This window comes from Anthonomus grandis, chromosome 22, assembly GCF_022605725.1.
Source record: "Anthonomus grandis grandis chromosome 22, icAntGran1.3, whole genome shotgun sequence".
Taxonomy (NCBI): domain Eukaryota; kingdom Metazoa; phylum Arthropoda; class Insecta; order Coleoptera; family Curculionidae; genus Anthonomus; species Anthonomus grandis.
In genome coordinates this window covers 13,356,272-13,376,889 of record NC_065567.1, presented here as the reverse complement: position 1 = coordinate 13,376,889, position 20,618 = coordinate 13,356,272, and the positions used below count along the sequence as shown (strand labels likewise).

The window sequence follows — 20,618 nt, the reverse complement described above, 5'->3', positions numbered from 1 at the left end:
TGCAAGATAATATGTTACAAACTTCTGCTTAATATTACGAAAGTTTTAAAGCTATAACTCGGTTTCGAATCTACATCTCTAAACCAGAAACTTTAAAACGTTTAAAATTAAGTTTGTAATATTGCAGCCACGGGCATAATCAAATTAGTTTTGTGGTACTCTAAAAAAGAACAGTCTTTAAAAAAATTACTTTATTTCAAGAGAAAAAATAAATATATATTCTAACTACGTATTATATTATATAGCTGCAGTGTTTTCGAAGCTATGAACTTTTTAAACAATATTAATCAATTCTTTACGCTTTGAAAATTTATTGAAAGAGAGACTATAAGCAAGCTTCACTTATAGAAAATCATAAAGCGGACGTGATTATTTTTAGAATTTTCTTACCCATGGAAGTCCATTCACGTTATTATTTAGTTCGCGATTAAAATGGAGCAAAGCAATACTCTGCTTAGATATTCAAAGAAAACGCATTGGTTTTCAGAACGGTTTTAGTATCTTAAGAAGACATTTCATACATAGTTAAACAAAATGTGCTTTATCTCTGGTAATCATCATCACAACAACTAAGGACTAGACTCATACAGATCAAGCTCTTGCCATAAGTTTTTTTACAAAACTGAAATACTATTAGAAAACCTATGTGTCTACTATATTCTCCGCAGCGATAGTAAGAAATACAATGGAAATGCTGGTAGAAAAGCATATACAGGGTGTTTCAGAACTATGGGATCAAACTTCTAGGGGTTGTTCAGTGCAACAGTAGAATCCATTTGAGTATAGGAACCCATGTCCGGAAATGTGTCACTACGCCACTACGGCCCTAAGACGCGTTTAAATTTAGAAAAAATATTAATTACCTAAATAGGATCTGATGCATTTATTTTTACCTTTTGTATATGATACCATCACAACAATTGTTCAAAATGTCTTCCTCCACCCTCAATACACCGATTTAAACGCCGCACATGATTTCGGCGGACTACACTAAAAATTCGATCCTCGTTTTGAATGATTTCAAATGCTGCTGTTATTCGTCCAATGAAGTCTAGCTCTGATTCTACTGCAGTTTCGTAGACTAAAGACTTTACATGTCTCCACAAGAAAAAATCGAGCGACGTTAAATCGGGTGACCTAGGAGGTCAAGAAACCGCTCCACCTTTGGCAATCCAACGGTGCCCAAACCGCTGAGCCAAATACTCGCGTACTTGTACAGCAAAGTGAGCCGGCGCTCCATCATGCTGAATCCACATTTGCTGTCTAACGTTTAGTGGAATATTTTCAAGGAGTTCTGAGAGAACTTTCTACAAGAAACGCAGATAAATAGGTCCTGTTAACCGTTCCGGTAGAAGGTATGGCCCAATTAAATAATCATAAACAATGCCTGCCCGTAGGCAATACGTTGTCAGTACGTTGTGAATACGTTGACAGACCAACGATTCTGATGTTTTCTTGGAAAAATTGCATAAGGATTTTCTTCGTCCCAAACATGGCTATTCCTACTATTTAAAATACCTTTTCTTGTGAAAGAAGCTTCATCGGTCCACAAAACATATCGTAAAAAATTTGGTTGTGCAATGATGTGATCCAGAAGCCATCGACAAAATTGAACTCTAGGATGATAATCGGCTGCAGTCATACCTTGAACTTTCTGGAAGGATGGAGTTGTTGCTCGTGTAGTACCCGCCAGACAGAAGCGTTACTCGTATTCATATTTTTAGCGACGTCACGTGTGCTATTTGATGGTTCATCGGCAACTCGCTGAAGCACCTCTTCTTCAAATTCGACCGTTCTTACGGTTCGAGCAACACCAGTATCATACATACATCATGGTCTTAAACATGCCTGTCTCAGCGAGCCGCCGATGAACCGCAATAAACTTTTTGTATCCAGGATGCTGTCGTTCGGGATAACGTTCATGATACAACCGCGATGCTGCTCGTGCATTGCAGTTTGTTGCTCCGTATGCCAAATGCATATCCGCCAATTCTTGATTGGTAAAGTTTTCCATTAGCAATAAATGTTTAAAAATTGTGAGTTATAAAATTTTTAAACCTGACATTATGAATTGACATTGATAAGCGTTGATTTTAAACATTGTTGGTATCATTTACAAAAGGTAAAAATAAATGCAGCAGATCCTATTTAGGTAATTAATGTTATTTATAAATTTTAACGCGTCTTAGGGCCGTAGTGGCGTAGTGACGTATTTCCGGACATGGGTTCCTATACTCAAATGGATTCTTCTATTGCACTGAACAACTCCCAGAAGTTTGATCCCATAGTTCTGAAACACCCTGTACATGAAATATCGTACATTAATGTCAGCTTGAAAAACATAATCAATTCAGCATTTATGAACTAATATATGAATGAAATCCTTAGTTTTAGATAATGCTTTAAAGAAACTGATGACTAGTGTATCGTTTATCACTATTGTGAAACTATGAAGAAGTTTTTATTTATTATTTTTATTATTTTTTTAATTTTTGTTATTATAATATATATTATATTATAAAATGAAAATGAAATAATATGATCAAGAAATGTTAATTATAGTAAATTTAATTTTAATAAAAAGACTATACAGGGTAATTCAAAAGTAAACGGCATTCTTTTTAGGGGCGTAATCCTTTTAGAAAAATAAGACGAAAAGTTCCTATTAACATTGGAGTCGTTATAACGTCGTTAATAATGTATATAGATGAGTACCCCCGTATGTGACGCCACTGACTAAATTTTTTAATTTTTTTTAAACTATTTTAATTACCATCTAATATTTTACAGTACGGCAATTTTCAAAATGTCATTGTAAATGGTTTTAAAGTTATAGAGAAAAATCGTTTTTAATTATGCCCCCGAAAGGGTGCCGCTTACTTTTGAATCACCCGGTATAAGGCTCTTTCTTCATTATTTATTCATAATTTACATACAACTATTAACTGAGAATATAAATCATAAGAAGATGAATGTCGTGCCATTTATCTGTCTACCAACTCAATTTGGCGCATTAACTCTTCTTAAATAGAGAATTTCGGAGCAATCAATTGTTCCATTTAATATTTTACAAAGATTGCATACGTGTCCGATCTTAAAGATTTTTAAGTAAACGCATAGTCAAATATATTTCTAATTTAAATGCTTAAACTTCACGAAGGCTATTTTCACCTTCACAACAATATTTATATTAAAGTCAAAATTGTCTTAAACAAAGCTTAGCTAAGTAAAAAATATATGTATGTTAAACACCTGCTATAAAAAGATACGACAATATTTTTAAAAAACAAACAAACTTATTGAACGTTCTATTGAACGGTCAAGAACTTGTTCTAAAATACACCAAACATAGTTAATAAAAAAATCTATACAACGCAATTTAAATTAATCAAGATCCTAAAGAAAGTTCTTAAAATATTCAGCAGTGAATAGTATGTCTTCTCTAACATGAGCTCTTTAACCACGTGTTCTAGATTTATCTAGAAGGGAATTCATAAGAGATAACAGATATGTGATTTTCAAAGATTTTTAGTCCTTTATAAAATAGTGAATTTCTTATTTAAGCTATTGCAGATAGAATTATGTTATATGTACCATCTGTTGTGCCTAAATTCTCGTGAAAACTACATTGACTTCGGCTTAGAATTTTATTGGCCCTCATAAAATACAGCATTTGTACCTGTCTTCCTTTACTGATTTTCTAAAGTTTCATGATTATTTTTGATAATGTTGAGAGAAGAATTTTAACCAAATAAGCCCCAAAACAAAAGTTGGTTAATATCTCATGGATCTTACACAACACATTCAAAATAAGAATATCGTAAGTCGTATGTAAAAAGCAATCTATATTTTATTTTTATTATAAACAGATAAGATTATTTAAATTATAATGGTTGTTTTCTCTTACCTCCAGTATCTTCTCGTTTACCCCAACCAATCACTGTACATATTGTTCCAGGTTCTAAAGTCTGAGTTGGTTTTGGTAAGCAAACTGGCAGTAGATGCTCATGATAAGTAACTCTATGAGCAAGCTGAAAAAAATCGTAATCTTAATTATTTCAAAGTTTAACTAGTTCACTAAATAAGTCAAAAATGGTAATTGCGTATGTTCGTTAGACTTTTTTTTATATATAAGTGATTTGCTTTCAGCTTTATTTTAGGTAAAGATTCTAAAACTAATTATTTTGTATTGGCTTTCCTAAGATTAAAAATAAAATTATTAAAGAATATCAAATTTTGTGAAAAAAATTAAACGTATTGATAGGAAATACATAGGGTGGTTATTAAATAAAAATGAAGCATTTAAAATAGTGTCCGTCAAAACTTAAAAACAACAAAAAAAGTTCAACTCTTATTACTCAAAATGAATGAATCTACTTTTGGTTTATCTTGGATTATAAATAAAAAAAAAACTTGTTAAAATTCGTTGTTATCTTTTACAAATATTTATATAGTTAATAAGACTGCAAATACGAAGTTTGTAAATTAAAATTACTAAAGTAATTTAACATGACCAATTAGTCTTGGGAATCTTTTCTGTGTTTGTAAAACAGCGCATTTTAAACTTTTTTGTAATAAAAACGGACTGAAATTAAAAAATATATATAACGAGATAAAAAAGAGAATTATAATAAAGAATTAGTAGAATAATTCTTTTTGACACTTTTGTTCAAATAATTTGGTTATAGCGTTATTCTCTTTGACGTGTTCCTTTTAGTAATTTAGATTGATTTAGAAATTAAAAATCCCGAGCATAATATATTAAAAATATATTTACTTTAAAAATAAAGTGTGTATGAAATGTAAGAAATAATACGTACAAGAAAACTAATAATAGAGTTTCACGTAAATTCACCGAATGCCTTGTAGCTGGAATTTTAATAAAAGTTAATTGTATTTATTACTTATTTATATGCTATAATACCGTGAGACTTAAGACATCAAACAATTTTAAAAAATGTTGTTTACTCATTTTTAAGAAGATGTAATTGAATTTCTAATATTTTGCAATTTTGTCGAATATGCTTCCTTCGTGAAATTCATTGAGAGAGAGAACAGGGAAAATATAAAATAACAACTTAATGAAACAATATTAAATAAATAGAAACTGGAATAGTTGGAGAAAAACAAAAGACCATCCCGTAAGTGGGAAGCATTGTAACGATGTTTTAGATAATCGAATCCGCAAGGCGAAAACTCTAACGTAAATGCTCATACAGGTTTTTCATTACACAGGAAAGTCTGAAACTTAATATTTTATTTCTATGCAAAAGCTAAAACTACCAACCCTTTTGTAAATCCATTTATTCAAGTAAAAGTATCCACGAAAAAAACCTATTAAAGCGACTCAGAGTATAGGAAAAATTAACATTCAAATATTTACAACTTTCATTCTATGAGGACTTTATTCTTAAGCGCGATTCTTACAAAGCTTATTGGATTGACCATAAACTAAATTTTAACAACTAATTTTGCCCTAAAATTAATTAATTCATGTTTGCAGTTTCTCATAGTCGTGTGAATATTATGAGAAAGCAAGACGATATCTTTTATTATACCTTAAAATATATGTTCCCTAAACAATTAAATAAATTTCGGATTAGTCATAAAAATGATTTTAAATTTCTATTAATTTCCTTTCGTGCAAGCATTTTTTTTAAATTTAAGGTTTATATGATTAAGTTAAAAAAACATTTTTGTATCTTTGTCTCAGTTGGGCCACTTTAACTGAATTTAATAAAACAATTTGCACGATGTTAGGAATTTTCAAGCGGTTTCCCAAAAGTAACTCTTAAATGTATGCAAATTACACTCTTCAGAATATCCGGGAACACTTCAAAGAGTTGCTATACTTATGTAAATAAGTGCACGGCGGATTTTTTTTTAAGTTAATGAGGTTAAACATAAGTATTAATCGACAACATTAAATATAATTTCTCAGCAACTTATAGCTCAAATATAAACAAAGCACCGCATTTTTTGAAGAAAATTTAATGTACTGTCAAAATAATATATTAAAATGATATTGATGTTGTATTATACAATATATCATTACATGCTCTAGAATTGTTATACAGCTCCGGTCAACAAAAGTCCTTGGTGCGGGAATCAATATGTTCAATTTCTATTGCATGTTAATGCATTCTTTTAGTAAATAAATATGTTTAGTTAATGAATTTAATAATAGATATTTTAGTTTATTAAATCTGAAACTAAAAATGTTAAAACTTTAAATGCAAAATCAATATCTGGCAAAATTCATTAGTACTAGAAAACTTTAATTTAACCAACATAAAAAACAGATTTACCCAAGAAATGTCAAGATCCATGCAATGAACTATAGCGCTAACTTGGAAATGAAATTAAAATTCTAGGACTAATAGAATATCAAGTTTCATAGCTATCTTTCACCTGATTATGACGCTTATTACAAAAATATGTCAAAGTTAAGAGCAAAAACCGATTCTTAATGTTAAAAATTCCAACTTGGCTAACGAAGAAATTGTTGATTATAAAACAACGATTTTTATTCATCCACTTGATTATAAAACTGATTAAAATTATTAAATTAAATTAAACTAAAAATTGTTAATTTTATTACCTCTGTGATCAATATTTTGATTAAGTTATAATAAAGATCATAACTATAAACCATATTGGTTTAATACTAGTTAACTTCGCATATTAACATTTTATAGTAAAATACACTATAAAATGTTACATATAACTTTTTGCAAACCTTACCTGAAATAGAGCAACATCATTATCGTGTGCAAATCCTTGATTGTAATGAGGATGTGGTACTACCCGTTTAACCTTCATTTTCTGACCATAGAAGGAATGTGCATGTCTTCTAGTAATACCTAGTTGAATAGTCCATCCATTGACATCGGAATGGCTAAACGAAATAACGAAGATATACATATTAGGTTTATATATTTGTGGATTTGAACGTACTTTCCAACGCAATGGGATGCGGTAAGTACCCATTGGTCAGCAATAAGAACTCCAGCACAATAAAATACTTCTTCCGGTCCTCCAAGCAGCGCTGCTAGAAAGGGCCAATCCCCGGGCTTAGATGCAAAACCCCCAACAATTCTTGGAACCCTCCTTCTTTCTGCGTATCTTTTTCGAGCTTTTCCGCAAACTTAAAAATACCATGAAACCATTTTGAACTTATAAATAGTAAAAGAGCTTATTAAGGCGACTCTTTTGTCTTTTAAAGAAACTCTATCGATTATGATTGTACGAGGGCGGTCTGAAAAAGTTTTGACTTAAATATGATAACAACAGTCAAAAAAGTCATTTTGTTATTGTCTTATAGTTTTTTTGACATATACTCATCAAAATTTCAGATGTTTTGGATCCATTGTGGTTGCTTAAAAATCGTTTCAGTATGTTTATGTAAGTGAAAAATTTTTTGTGATCATCAGAAAGTTATTTAATCAATAATGACTAAAAAATACCATTATAAATGCATAAATCATTACTGGATAAGCTAAAGGCAGAATTTCTAGTAAAATGCCCACATCTGTAGAAAAATTATCCATTTTACTAAGACAAGGCTTTATCACACTACAGCGATTACCATATCAAAGATCCGTGATTTACGATTTATACTGCTTGATCTTCCTCCTTACTCACCAGATCTGACATAAGTATTTTTTTTTATTCTCTAATCTAAAACTTGCGTTTTCGTCATCATAGTTCAAAATCATTTTCGTTAACAATTTTTTCGCAGACGAAGATGGCGAGTACTAAATGGAAGGGTTAAAAAAATATAAGCATCATTGAAAGAAGTTACCACGGGATTATGTAGAAAAACAACAAAAGAAAAAATAGAAGTATTTTTTGTTAGGTTCCCGTAGACATTATATCATATCCACAATGAGTCTCTAATTTCGATATAAATCCCGGAAAAAGTTTTAATTTTAATTTTATTATCTTAATTATATTGATTATTATAAAAAAAATATTGATTTAAAATTAATTATTGATTTCAATATTAATGCTAAAATGCTTAATGCCAGATGTCAACGATTTTAAAAATCGCGATACCATTCTTTTTGTCTAAAGAAAACTATGTGATTCTTCTGCAATTAGCTTTTAGTTAAAGTTGTTTTTCTTTTTAAAGGCAAATAAAGAATTTTGAATTTTAATATGGAATATGGTTTATGAAATTATAAGTGTTATGTTAATTCAATAGGTATTGGATTTTTTTAACATCTTTTTTAATAGCTTAAAATGTTTCTTCGATATATATTGGAAATTTTTTTCTCCCGCTTTAATTACATACCCTTTCTTTCATTTTGCAATATATTCGTATTATTTTTTATGAATTAGTCGTTAATAAATAAATCCGTTTACAAATAAAAAGAAGATATCTATATTAAGTTTTACAAGTCAATAAAAATTGAAAAATGTTGTTTATTTGAGGTAGATATATTTAAAATCATATGATTGTGATCTAGAATGAATGATATTATTTAAAAAAATAAAGATGGAATTTAAAAACAGAAACTCCTGGATAAGTAGATACAAGTAAAGCATACCCAGTGGCCATGAAAAGTAAATATTTCGCTAAGAATTGTATACCAATATTAGACATGTAAAATACTGAAATTTCATAGGCTCTTGTTAACACGTCTTTCGGTTAGCTTATTGTCAGGTGCAACAGATTGTTACTTGTGAACATATTTTTTATGTTTTATCATACATAATTACATTGCATCGATCACTAGATAAAGATATTCACTTTTTTAAAACCCCCAAAATTTAAATAATTGTTTATCACCATGCTGCATAAAAGGTTAATTTTAATTTTATTTAAAGATAAAAAATTAATTTTATACAGACAAGTTAAGGTTTATGAATGTAATTGTTTATTTTAATGACATAAGTCTTGTAAGATATAAGTATTATCCCCATTTCTTTATCCATCTGCGAAGTAAGATCTGCGAGGTAAATATACTTATTACTTTGGCAAGAAAGTAATGAATTTTATAAATATAAAATGAAACAAAATATAAAATGAAATAAAGTGGTTTTATTAGTTCTACTCGGTTAATTCACCCTTTTTTAATAATAATTAACAAGATAATAAAATTATCATAATACATTTTAATAAGCCGGTAAAGATATACCAGTATATGCTTTTACTTTCTGGACTTTATTCCCATTTATTCCGTATTTAATTTTTAATAATAATAAAGTTTACATTAAATGAATTTTAAAAATTACAAGGTGAAAATAATGTGGCTTGTAAGTTAGGTAAGTTCATAATGTCTTAAGTATCTCTATATGATGATCAAATAGTAATATAATAATTAAGTTAAAATGCTTACAAGTCAACCGCTCTACAAAATCTATTTTAAATGCATTCCTTCAACAATTCTTGCATAAATTTTCGATTATTTTGCAGTATCCACTATTTATTACTATTTTTATTTAAACTGCCAAATAAAAATAATAATAATAATAATAATAAATGCCTTTATATTACGAAAATAGTTACAAAAGTTATTAACCAAAAATGTGGCGAGATCTAGCCTGGGGCTATTCTATCTAACCGCACTGCTAACTTAACATACGAAAGCATAACAATGTAAATAATAAATAAATTAAATAAGTTTTAAACATTATGAAGAACATACAGAAAAAAAATATAAGAAGAGAAGCCTAAAATAGAATTTTGCTTATATCACATGACATAATTAGTTATTAAAATAATTATAATTATATCTAGTTTATAAAAGAAAAAAAAAAGAAAAAAGTAGTAAGTAAGTAATTAGTGATATAACTTAAAATTAAATGAATGAATTTGGAAGTTCTATGATTTGGTATCAAAAGGTTTGCAGAGTGGCGCATTTCACGGCCATGTATGCTGTTATGACTGGATAATTTGTCATATAGATGTTGGGGAAGTTTATTATGGAGTACCCTATAAACAAGAACAGCCATATTGATTTTATAACGTTCATCCAAATTCAACCAGCCGGAGGCAAGAAATAACGGGGTGACGTGATGAAATTTTCTTCTATCGTAACAAAACTTTAAGCAAGCATTTTGCAGCTTTTGTAGGCTTAACTTATCCTTTTGAGCAAGAGCTGGCCAGAAGAGTACACTACCATAGCTAATTAAAGAGAGAACCAACGAATCACTTAATTTGAGTTTAACATCAGAAGATAAAATATCTTTATGCATGTATAGAATTTTCAATTTATAATAGGCTTTTTGTAAAATACTGGAAATATGTTTTACAATTAAGCTGATTATCAAGAAGAATGCCTAGGTTTCTTTCGCAGTCAGATGGTTGTATAATATTTCCATCGATAATAACATTTAAATTCAAATGATAAGATTTAGGCATTCCAAAAAGTAATAGTTTAGATTTAGTACCGTTGAGAGCCAGCCCATGAAAATTAGACACCTGTACAATTTGATTTAAATCGGTATTAATGCGTGCTAAGCCAGTATTCAGTTCATTTATCGGAAAAGCTGAGTAGAGTTAAACATCATCTGCATATTGGTGAGACTTGCAGTTATGCAGGAATTCAGAAAAATCACTAGTATAAATCAAAAATAGTAGTGGCCCCAAAATGCTGCCTTGAGGAACACCCTGATTAATATTTAAATATTCTGAAAAGGTGGAATTTAAGCGCACTCTTTGCTTTCTATTACTTAAGTAATCACAAAGTAGACTTAGCGCCGACTTGTGTAATCCAAAATATTTTAGTTTGGTAAGAAGAAAAGAGTGATCCAGAGTATCAAACGCTTTGCTCTAGTCCAGCAGCACTAATGCAGTAACCTCTCTATTATCCAAAGCACTAAAAATATCATCATATGCATGCAATAGTACTGTCGTGGTACCATGCTGCGATCCAAACCCTGACTGAGTAATAGGAATTATGGAATTAAGTCTAAAAAAATCATTTAATTGCATATACATGGCCTTTTCTAATATTTTAGAAAGGGTTGGCAATATACTTATAGGTCGATAATGAGAAAATTCCGTAGGGGTATTATTTTTTAGGATGGGCAGTAAATCAGCATTCTTCCATTCAGATGGAAATTTTGATAATACAAGTGCTTTATTAATTATAAAAGTTATATAGGGTGTTAAATAAGGAACTAAAAGTGAAATTATTTTAATGCCCATGCCATCAGAACCAGTTGCAGTAGATTTTATACTACAAATTATTTTTTCAACTTGCTTTTCAGAAATTTCTTTAAATTGAAATAGTTTCTTAACATTAGGGTGTACTTTATTGGTATACTTAGTTTTAAGGCCATTATTAGTGCATACCGTATTTACCTTGGGAATGCTATTAATAAAAAAATAATTAAGTCCATCAGGTACGTTTCGATAATCGCTAATAATTGTGGAATGAGAAACTTTAGATGTTATGTTAAGAGAATTCAATGTTTTGCAAAAACAAGTAGGGTTTGATTTAAATTGTTCATTCAAGTAGGCTTTCTTTTCGATACGTACTGCACCCGTTACAAAATTCCTAATTTGTTTGTATTCATTAAGCGCCGCATCAGTTTTTAGTTTTTTATACTTCGTGAGGGCTTTTTGTCTAAGTTTCATCATAAATCGTATATCGTCAGTAATCCATGGAGCTTTACTTTTAGTGAACTTGGGGGTTTTAAAGGGCGCATGAATATCAAATACATCAATTACGTTTTTTTGGAAAAAAGTTACCATTTCATCAATATCAGTAAAGTTAAATATATTTTGCCAGTTAATTTATAAAATGTCATTAAGAAAATCTACGAAAACAAAATTTGAATAGTCCCTGTAAGAAAGACTTTAGTGTACGGGTTTTTTCAAGTTTTAATTTACTTAATACTAAACAATGATCGGATGTCATTCATATTAATAACCTGCACATCCGTAATTAAGCCGGGAGCCGAAGTAACAAGAACATCAATTAACTTGGCTCCAATGCTTGAAATTCGAGTTGGAGACTGAACCACTTGAGACTGAAGACTGTTAACACAAATATACCCAGGGCTGCCAGTATCCAACATATCTACATTCAAATCTCCCCCAAAAACTACATTATCAGAATGAGTTAAAAAACTATGGAATTTTCCAAATCGTTCAAACAAGAACCAAGATTAATAGATGGTGGTCGGTAAAGTGAACTAAAGATTATAACTTTGCCCTTAATTTTTGCGCGGAACCATATTTGCTCTAAAGCACTAATTTGTGGTGGGGCGTCTAAAACTTCAAATTTTAAAGAACTACGTATATAAAAAGCGACACCACCGCCACGTCATCATATTCCTCGGCCTCCACAAACTCGTAAAAGCTGTCAAACTGCGAACAAACTGAACGTAGAGTGAGAGAACGTAAAGTGAGAAAAATAATAATTATTTTTTTGTTGCATGCTTCAGACATATATACATTTAGAAGCATTAAAGTTTTCTCCGCCAACTACGATACAGTAAAAGTAGATACAGTAAGTTTAAATGTTAAAACTTGAATAGGAAATATCAAAACGAAAATATCAACACTTATATCAGTAATTAAGATGCGAGTAACAATAGTTTTAAAATTAATTTAATACTTATCATTCACATGATATTACCAAAATTAATGCGCATTTTTAAAATACAATTTTTCTTTTAATATGAATAAATAAACTAAAATTAAACTTTTTCCAACACAATGTGTATATATAAAAATCGGAGAATAGCCCCTTGTTATTTTATAATTGTAAAAAATTACATATAATATATATATATATATATATATATATATATATATATATATATATACATATATATATATTATGTTATATATATATATATATAACATAATAATAATAAAACGTGGTCTTGGACCATTCAGATCTAAAGATTCACTTCTTAGTTCATTAAGCGAAAATGTCACCTAAATTTCAATTGAACTTTAGCGATATTATATGTTTTGAGATCGAAATACCGAGACTGCTTTTTCTCCGAATTGTAAAATAGTGATCCCAGAATAGCGTTCAGTAAACATATACATTTTCTTATGAATATTGTCAAGGATTGGATAGCTCTTTTCAGCACTATTTAGAACTTGATATATTTTTTACGGGAAAACTCCTAATTTCCGCAAGATTCATGCCACAGAATATTTGACATTTTATGAAATGGTTTTCAAAAATAATTAACTATTAAAGGGAATACTTTCTAGTCTGTTTGTTTAGAACTCGTGGTAAACAATTAACAGAAGCTATTTATGTTTCCTATTTATATGTATGGCCATCATATAATATATATTTTTTTAAGAAAATAATATAGCGTTATTAGTGGAAGCAAATTTTTGCGAAACTTATGAATAAGAGTACTTGATTTCTGCTTATTTTTCCGACTTAATACTTCTTTGGCAATATAATAATCATGTACAAATGATTGTATATTGTATATTGATATATGTTATGTAAAAATAAATAAATAAAATACTGTTGGATATGGATATTTTATCATCATTCATAAATAAACCATAATCTTAAAGGAAATAAATAACTTACTATATTCGGTGCAATGTAAGTGTACTGTTTGGTAATTGGTTCCATTACATGAAGCAAATTCTCTAATTAGGTTGAACTCCCGAGGCCTTAAATCTTCTTTCACATGATATCTTGCTTCAGCTCCAATTATATCGACAGAGTTATTGATTAGTGTACTCACGTTTGAATTTCTGAAAGTAAAAAAAACTCATTTGCAGAAATATGGCGTATGATAATTAAAATTAACGTTTTGCGATTTCGGAACAATATTTGCCAATTTGCATAATTTGATTAGTAAAAAAATCCTTTAAAAATTTTTTATTTAATAATTTATACATCTTGTTCCCTTAGTTTTTCTAAATATTAAAATTGATATGTTACTTTACTACTAAGGAAATAAAAAGCATTTTTGACATGTCTTAAACATTCTACGGTTTAAATTAGGCTATATCTAGTTCATTCTATAGTAGGAACATACAGGGAACCATTTTACAATATATCATATCTTTATCTAAGGAACTAAAAAAAATTAAAATTGGTAAAAACATATTCCCATACTAGAGAGAGGGAAATAATAATTTATTTAACCTCAGCCACCTTAACTTTAAAATCTAAAACGGTAACTATCTTAACTGCCTTATCTGAAAGTTATTAAAAATACTTTCCATCTAATTACATGAAAATTACATTTTTGATTATTAATCATGGAAAAATTTTAATAAAATGTCTATTGCAGCACAAACCTTAAAATTCCTAATATTTTACGTCTGTAAAAAAGTGGTATTTTAAATATTTAATTTAAAAAATTATTATACTAAAAAGTATTTTTGAGATCTTTTAGATAAGGTATCAGAGGCAAGAGGTTTCCATTTACGATTATAAAGTTAAGCTAGCTGTAGTAAAGGTTTTTGTGAAAACGAGTTAGCTATTACATTATTTTGTTTTCCTCTCTTTATTACCGAAATTGTAATCTCTGATTTTGTTTTGTTCATTGTTAGTTCTCAAATTCACCAGTCACCTTATATAGCTTTATTTCAAAAGCAAATATGTAGAAGATCATTAGTTGGAATTATCTATAAACGTAGATTTAAATTATTTAAGATATCTAGCTTAGTGTAAATCAGTAGTTTTAATTGGAAAATAACTTCTCAAAAAAATATTTTCATCGATGTTGTCATTAATAGTTTAACCTAAGCAAAACTTTCCTATCTGAATGAAGCTCCAAAAGCTGCGATATTCTTTTGTTACAAGCGAAGTATATTAAAATAAACCTGGATAAAAATTGTATTTATAGGGATAAAAAAATCAGGGTTATTGATTGCTGAAATCTTATATCAATAGGTGCAGAAATAGTAAGGGATTGCATTATTATTAATTAAGTGTCTTGAACTATTGAACAACATACAAATTCTAAGTAACGGGGGAGAAAGAAGCGCACCAGCCAAAACAGGTTTATTATTGAAAAATTATACAAACAATACAAACAGTTTTCAACCTGTAGATAATTATTTTTTACTTTTATTTCCAGGTCTATATTTCAAATTAGTTTTCAAAATCAGATATATAATGTGTGTCGAATTTTAAATTGTATTTACATTTAAATAATCAAAGCTTTATATGTATTTTCTCCTCTTATGTTTTATTTGCTCAGTGCTATTATATCAATAGAATCATTCTAAACTATTTTACCAGCAAGAAAACTAAATATTTGTCAATATGTCCCCAAAAACATTAGTTTTTGGTATTTTGGCGTAATGAACTTGTATTACATATAGTTATGACTTTTGACGAATATAAATTTATAACTCGCGCTATTTCATATATTTACGTAAAAAAGCTGCTATTTTCTCTATCAAATCTATTGGAAATTGGATTCTGAAAGTTAAAAGCAATTAATTTCTATATCGATTTTATTTAAATACTTAAATTTTTATTACTCACGTTTTATCATATTTGATTGAAGTTGTATACAAAAATTATTTTAAAAAAATTTATTTCAAAATATCTAATGTGCATTAGTGGTTGTGAGAAATAATAATTTCTATTTTAAAATAATGTGGGATAATACAATTTACATTGTTAATGTATTAAAGTTAGATGAAAGTTGACATTAAATTGCGTGTGATATATAAGTTAATTTTAAGCAGAATGTGAATCATCTACAGTTCATTGGGAATTAGTATACTATTTTGTTTTCACAAACCTATTGGAAATTCGATACTGTATCTTAAACAATACGAAAAATGTTGAATTTGTAAATATAAAGAGTTTTTTTTAGAAGCGGAGACCTTTAAATTGAAATTAAACACAAAATATTTTATTGATATGAACGAATTTGCTTTTATATTAAAGAATTTTTTTTGGCATTAATATTTAAAAATTTCGGGCATGTGACCCCCACGGCTGGTCCAATTTTCACACACTCTTTCCAGTACTGCAGGCTGTATTTTGGCAATCACGCGTCGTATGTTGGCTTCCAAGTGCTCAAGTGTTTCGGGTTTATCAGCGTAGACATGCGACTTAACATAGCCTCAAAGAAAATAATCTAATGGCGTCAAGTCGCACGAACGAGCTGGCCAGTTTACAGGTCCATTCCTTGAAATTATTCGTTGCTCGAATGTCTCTTGCAGTAAATTAATTGTTTGGCGCGCTGTATGGCACGTGGCACCGTCCTGCTGAAACCACATTTCTGCAACGCCTGCAACGGCTTCCAATTGAGGCACAAAAAAGTTGCTTATCATGTTTCTGTATCGCTCACCGTTTACTGTAACGTTCTGACCATCAGCATTTCTGAAGACATAAGGACCAATGATTCCACCATAAAGCGCACCATAAAGCGCACCAAACGGTTAGTTTTTCTGGATGAAACGGTTTTTCGCCAATAGCTCGTGGATTCTCATCCCCTTCAAATTCAGCAACTCTGCTTGTTTACATAGCCATTTAACCAAAAGTGTGCTTCATCACTGAACAAAATTTTCATATGAAATCGTGGATCAACAGCAATCTTTCCTTCCGCCCATTCAGCTAATGTACGGCGCAAAAGATGATTCTGGGGTTTCAACTCCTGGACAAGTTGAATTTTATATGCTCGCAATCCGAGATCTTTGCGCAAAATTTTCCATAAAGTGGATGGATATAAGTTCAATTGTTAAGAACGACGACGAATTGACACATTTGGATCCTTATCAACACTATGGCAGGCACAGCAGCTATCGCTTGTTGCGTGCGCACTGTACGGCGTCTTACGGGATGCGTATTGTCGACTAGAGTAAAAGTATTGCGAAAACGATCAACAGTTTCTCGAATTAATCTCTCTGAAGGAAGATTATGAGCACCATAAAACTCACGTATGTGTTTCTTCTTTCTTTCGCCCGATGTGTTTCTCGAATAGAACCATGTCTTTCAAAATAAATTTGAACAATTTGGAAACGTTGCTCCGGCGTGAGTCTGTTCATGATGAATTGCCAAACCAAACTAATCAAAAAATAACCCAGAACTGTCAGGTCGGCTGTCATAAAAAACAGTGTTGCCAAATGAAAGTTCTCCGCCTCTAAAAAAAACACCCTTTATTTCAATAAAAGTTTTCTTATGGGGGACACTTACTTTGACACCCTAAAGCGAAAACTCACTTTGATATTGTTACTACAGGATCTTATGTCACAGTCAACTATTCAATAAAACTACAGTCTACAGTCAACTATTTAATAAAATAATATTGCATTTAACGAAATTAATAATATCTGCATATATTAAAGAAACTAGTGTCATAAATATGGAATAAAGAATTCTAAAATTAAAATTAAGTTCAATTTTTTATGACTTTTTACAACACTCAAAATCTGATTTCTTGATGAATTTGTTTTATATTTTAGCAGCCTATTCTATTATAAAGTCAAAATACTATTACAAATTATTTGCTTATTACTAAAAACTAGTTGTAAGAAGAAGCACATGATATAGCGACTTTTAAAACTGTTATCATTAAGTATGCCAGGAGTGATACAATTCTACCTTATTACTAATACTTAACGTTTAATAAATTTGGAAACTTAACAAAACGAAAGGCTTAAAAAATATGTGGTTAAAAAATATAATTAGAAAAAAAGGAAACAAAATTAAGATTCATATGGTGCGCAAAAGGTCGAAATTAGTTTGGTGGTACCCCGCCAGACAAGGTAGGACTGATCCGCGACATTTAAGAGGGCCTTCGGGAATACTGAGAGGTTCTTAAGTATACACAGAATGTTAAAATACGACTTTTTTTTCCTATAAACATGTGTCCTAAAATGATTTTCTTCAGAGTTACAGCCCGCATAAATTAATTGATAAAAATCGGTTATTTGGAACCGTAACTACAGTTATGCGTCAAATCTCTTGAAAATTTGCAATCAAAAAAAATCTTATTTCATTTTCTGTCTCAAAAATTCTGTAAATGCAATTTTAGGGGAGGATTTAGGAGGGTTTACTCTTCTGATGACCCCTATCTTATGTTTTTGATAAGAAAATCAAAATCCAGTCCAAATTTTGTACCTCGTAAGTAATTGGTATAAGAACATTTCCAATTTTAATATTTACATTATCTTTGACAAGCTCTTTAATCTGGGGATTTGAATGACAGATCATTACTTAAAATTTAGAATGATTAATTTTTAAATTATGTTCTTATGCATATAGAGAAATATTATTTAAATCAGTATTTATATTTAATTCTGCCTGTTAAATATTGTTAAAGTTTGATGGTAAATACATTTGAGAGTCATCCGCAGAATAAAGCAAATACTAAAGAATTTGAAAGTGTTTTAGTAATTTGTTCATGTCAGCAAATTAAAATGAAAAAATTTAGTTTAGTAGAAAAATTTAATTTAGATTTAGTTTTAACATAACTGTGCCTAGCCTTATCTCTTAATTTCATTAAAAGTTTAATATTATTTGAAATCCCTAGATTAAGACCTCCCAAATACATTCTTAAAGCAGAGGGCAGCGTGTGTGTCCATCAAGTTGTTTTTTTCCCTTAATTACAATGGACTCACGTCGTACTTTGACGGCCGCCCAATCCTGTTGTTTATTTTGGACCTACAGTTTGTTTTATTAATATTCTTATAAACTCTATACGATATAGTTTTTTTTGAAAAAAAATTGAGAGGTATGTTAAAGTTTGCGTATATAATGTTGTCATTTGAAACGGCTTCTAATTTCTCTACAGACTTAACGCTTAGATTAGTGAACATTAAATCAATTAGTATTTGAGTATTTGCTTCTATATTTATACGAATTGGCTCTGTTATAATTTGTTTCTGATTAAAGTTTTTCGCAATTTTCTGCGGGGAATCTTGCAAAAAATATATGTTAAAAGCGCCTACAATAATAAAGTTATCGTGAGTTATATTATATAATAGTTTATTTTTCACCAGAAAATCTTCAAATATATTTATTAACTGTAGTGAGTTAGATTTTTTGTGAATTAATTTCAAATTGTATGCTTATGACTCGAGCATCTCCAGACCATGAAATGTGAAACATATCTTATTAAGATGAGCAATAGATAAAGGCCTCTCAAATGATCCCTGGTGACTCCCACCGGTCTATGTGCATAAATAATTTTTCATTATTTATGTGCCATAAATAATAAAAAATAATAAGCAATACCACACAAACGTGCAAAATATAAATAAACTTTCTTATTTGTACATTACATATGTTCCTAAAATAAAGTGTATTTATCCTCTCTTAAAATGTAAATAATAATTACATTGATTGAATGTATTTATGTTCATGAAATATCCTTTTAATGGTACTAATAGCTTTCCCAATATTTGCTCCATCACGCAGTGTTAAAATAATAGCATATTAAGTATGATTATTATTCGCCAACATCACAATTTCCAAAGTATAACTTTTAACAAAAAAATTACGTAAAACTGAATGTAGAACACTTAAATATTCTTATTCATTCGTTAAAAGTTTTCATCAAATCAACCCTTTTTAATCTTACAATACCTCGGCAAGCCCTTAGGCATTTACATTGGCGTCCTCATAAAATTCATTAAGCGTATTGGAAGGATTATAACGTAATGGGTCGTAAGCTTAGATTTAAATAACGCAATGTTTGGTAGACTTGTAATTTAATCAAGAAACACATTAAATTTCTTTTTAATGCCTCTATTCAAAAACACTGTTGGTTGTTAAAAGTTAAAAGCCAATAATTTTTAGACGATTACATTTAAATACGTAACTTATTATTGGCCTATAAGGATATACGAAAATTATTATTTTATCTAATTAATAACAATTATATTATTATTTAATGGTATTATTAATAATATAATTAATCATTTATTCAATTTGCTGACCACATTGTATAGATTGATCAGTTTCAAATTATAAAAAGTATTTGTCAAACCCAATATTTTATCATTTTAAAATATGCTGTATTGTAGTTGTGTAGTAGTAGTGGGAAAGTAAAGTTGTTGTGGGAAATAATAATTTCTGTTTGTTTAGTTATAGTTAGAATTTGGTCATTATTATGAAGTCTTATTTTAATTATTGTAATACTGTTCGTCCTATAGTTTAAACCTTTGTTATGTCTGAACCTGTAATCAAAAATCTTTTCCTGAAGATGCTAACATCGTTAAAGAAACACGTGTCGAGAGTAAAATACAAAGTTTTGGTTATTGGTAAAACTCTCTCATAATTGTAATACTGTGTCACTAAATTGCTTATATTATTATATTATTTTTTCTAGTTATTGGATATACAGGGTGGTCCATTTAACTTGAGACATCGCAATATCTCGAAAACTAAACATGTATCCAAAAAATGTTTCATGTGAAGTTTAAATGGTTTCCATGGGGCCATAAAATGACGTCATTGGTTTGACCTTGACTGGACGTCTTCAAGGTCAAATGAGGGTTAAATTCACTTTTTTGCATAAAAACCTCTATTTTTTTTAATATTATTTGATTTAGCGTTAAAAAATAAGTAACTTTCATTTGACACTTTTTTTACATGCAACCCCTCCTTTTCAAGATATTAATTCTTGATTCTTTTACGAATTTTTTCCTTGACAATGAAATTTGCTCTTGTAGGTAGTATCTGATAATCTATCAAAAGGAG

The 20,618-nt window shown here is 29.5% G+C and overlaps 1 protein-coding gene across 2 annotated transcripts in view; it reads right to left on the bottom strand.

Moving 5' to 3' along the window:
* The window catches only part of LOC126748925 (atrial natriuretic peptide-converting enzyme), a 126,769-nt gene that overhangs the window by 18,539 nt on the left and 87,612 nt on the right, over positions 1-20,618 (bottom strand). For both annotated transcript variants that reach the window (XM_050458467.1, XM_050458468.1), the window contains exons 10-13: positions 13,527-13,696; positions 6,958-7,147; positions 6,745-6,898; positions 3,908-4,031 (exon numbers count right to left, since the gene is read on the bottom strand). In XM_050458467.1, the coding sequence (XP_050314424.1) occupies positions 3,908-4,031; positions 6,745-6,898; positions 6,958-7,147; positions 13,527-13,696 (638 nt within the window). The remainder of the gene's footprint in view (positions 1-3,907; positions 4,032-6,744; positions 6,899-6,957; positions 7,148-13,526; positions 13,697-20,618) is intronic.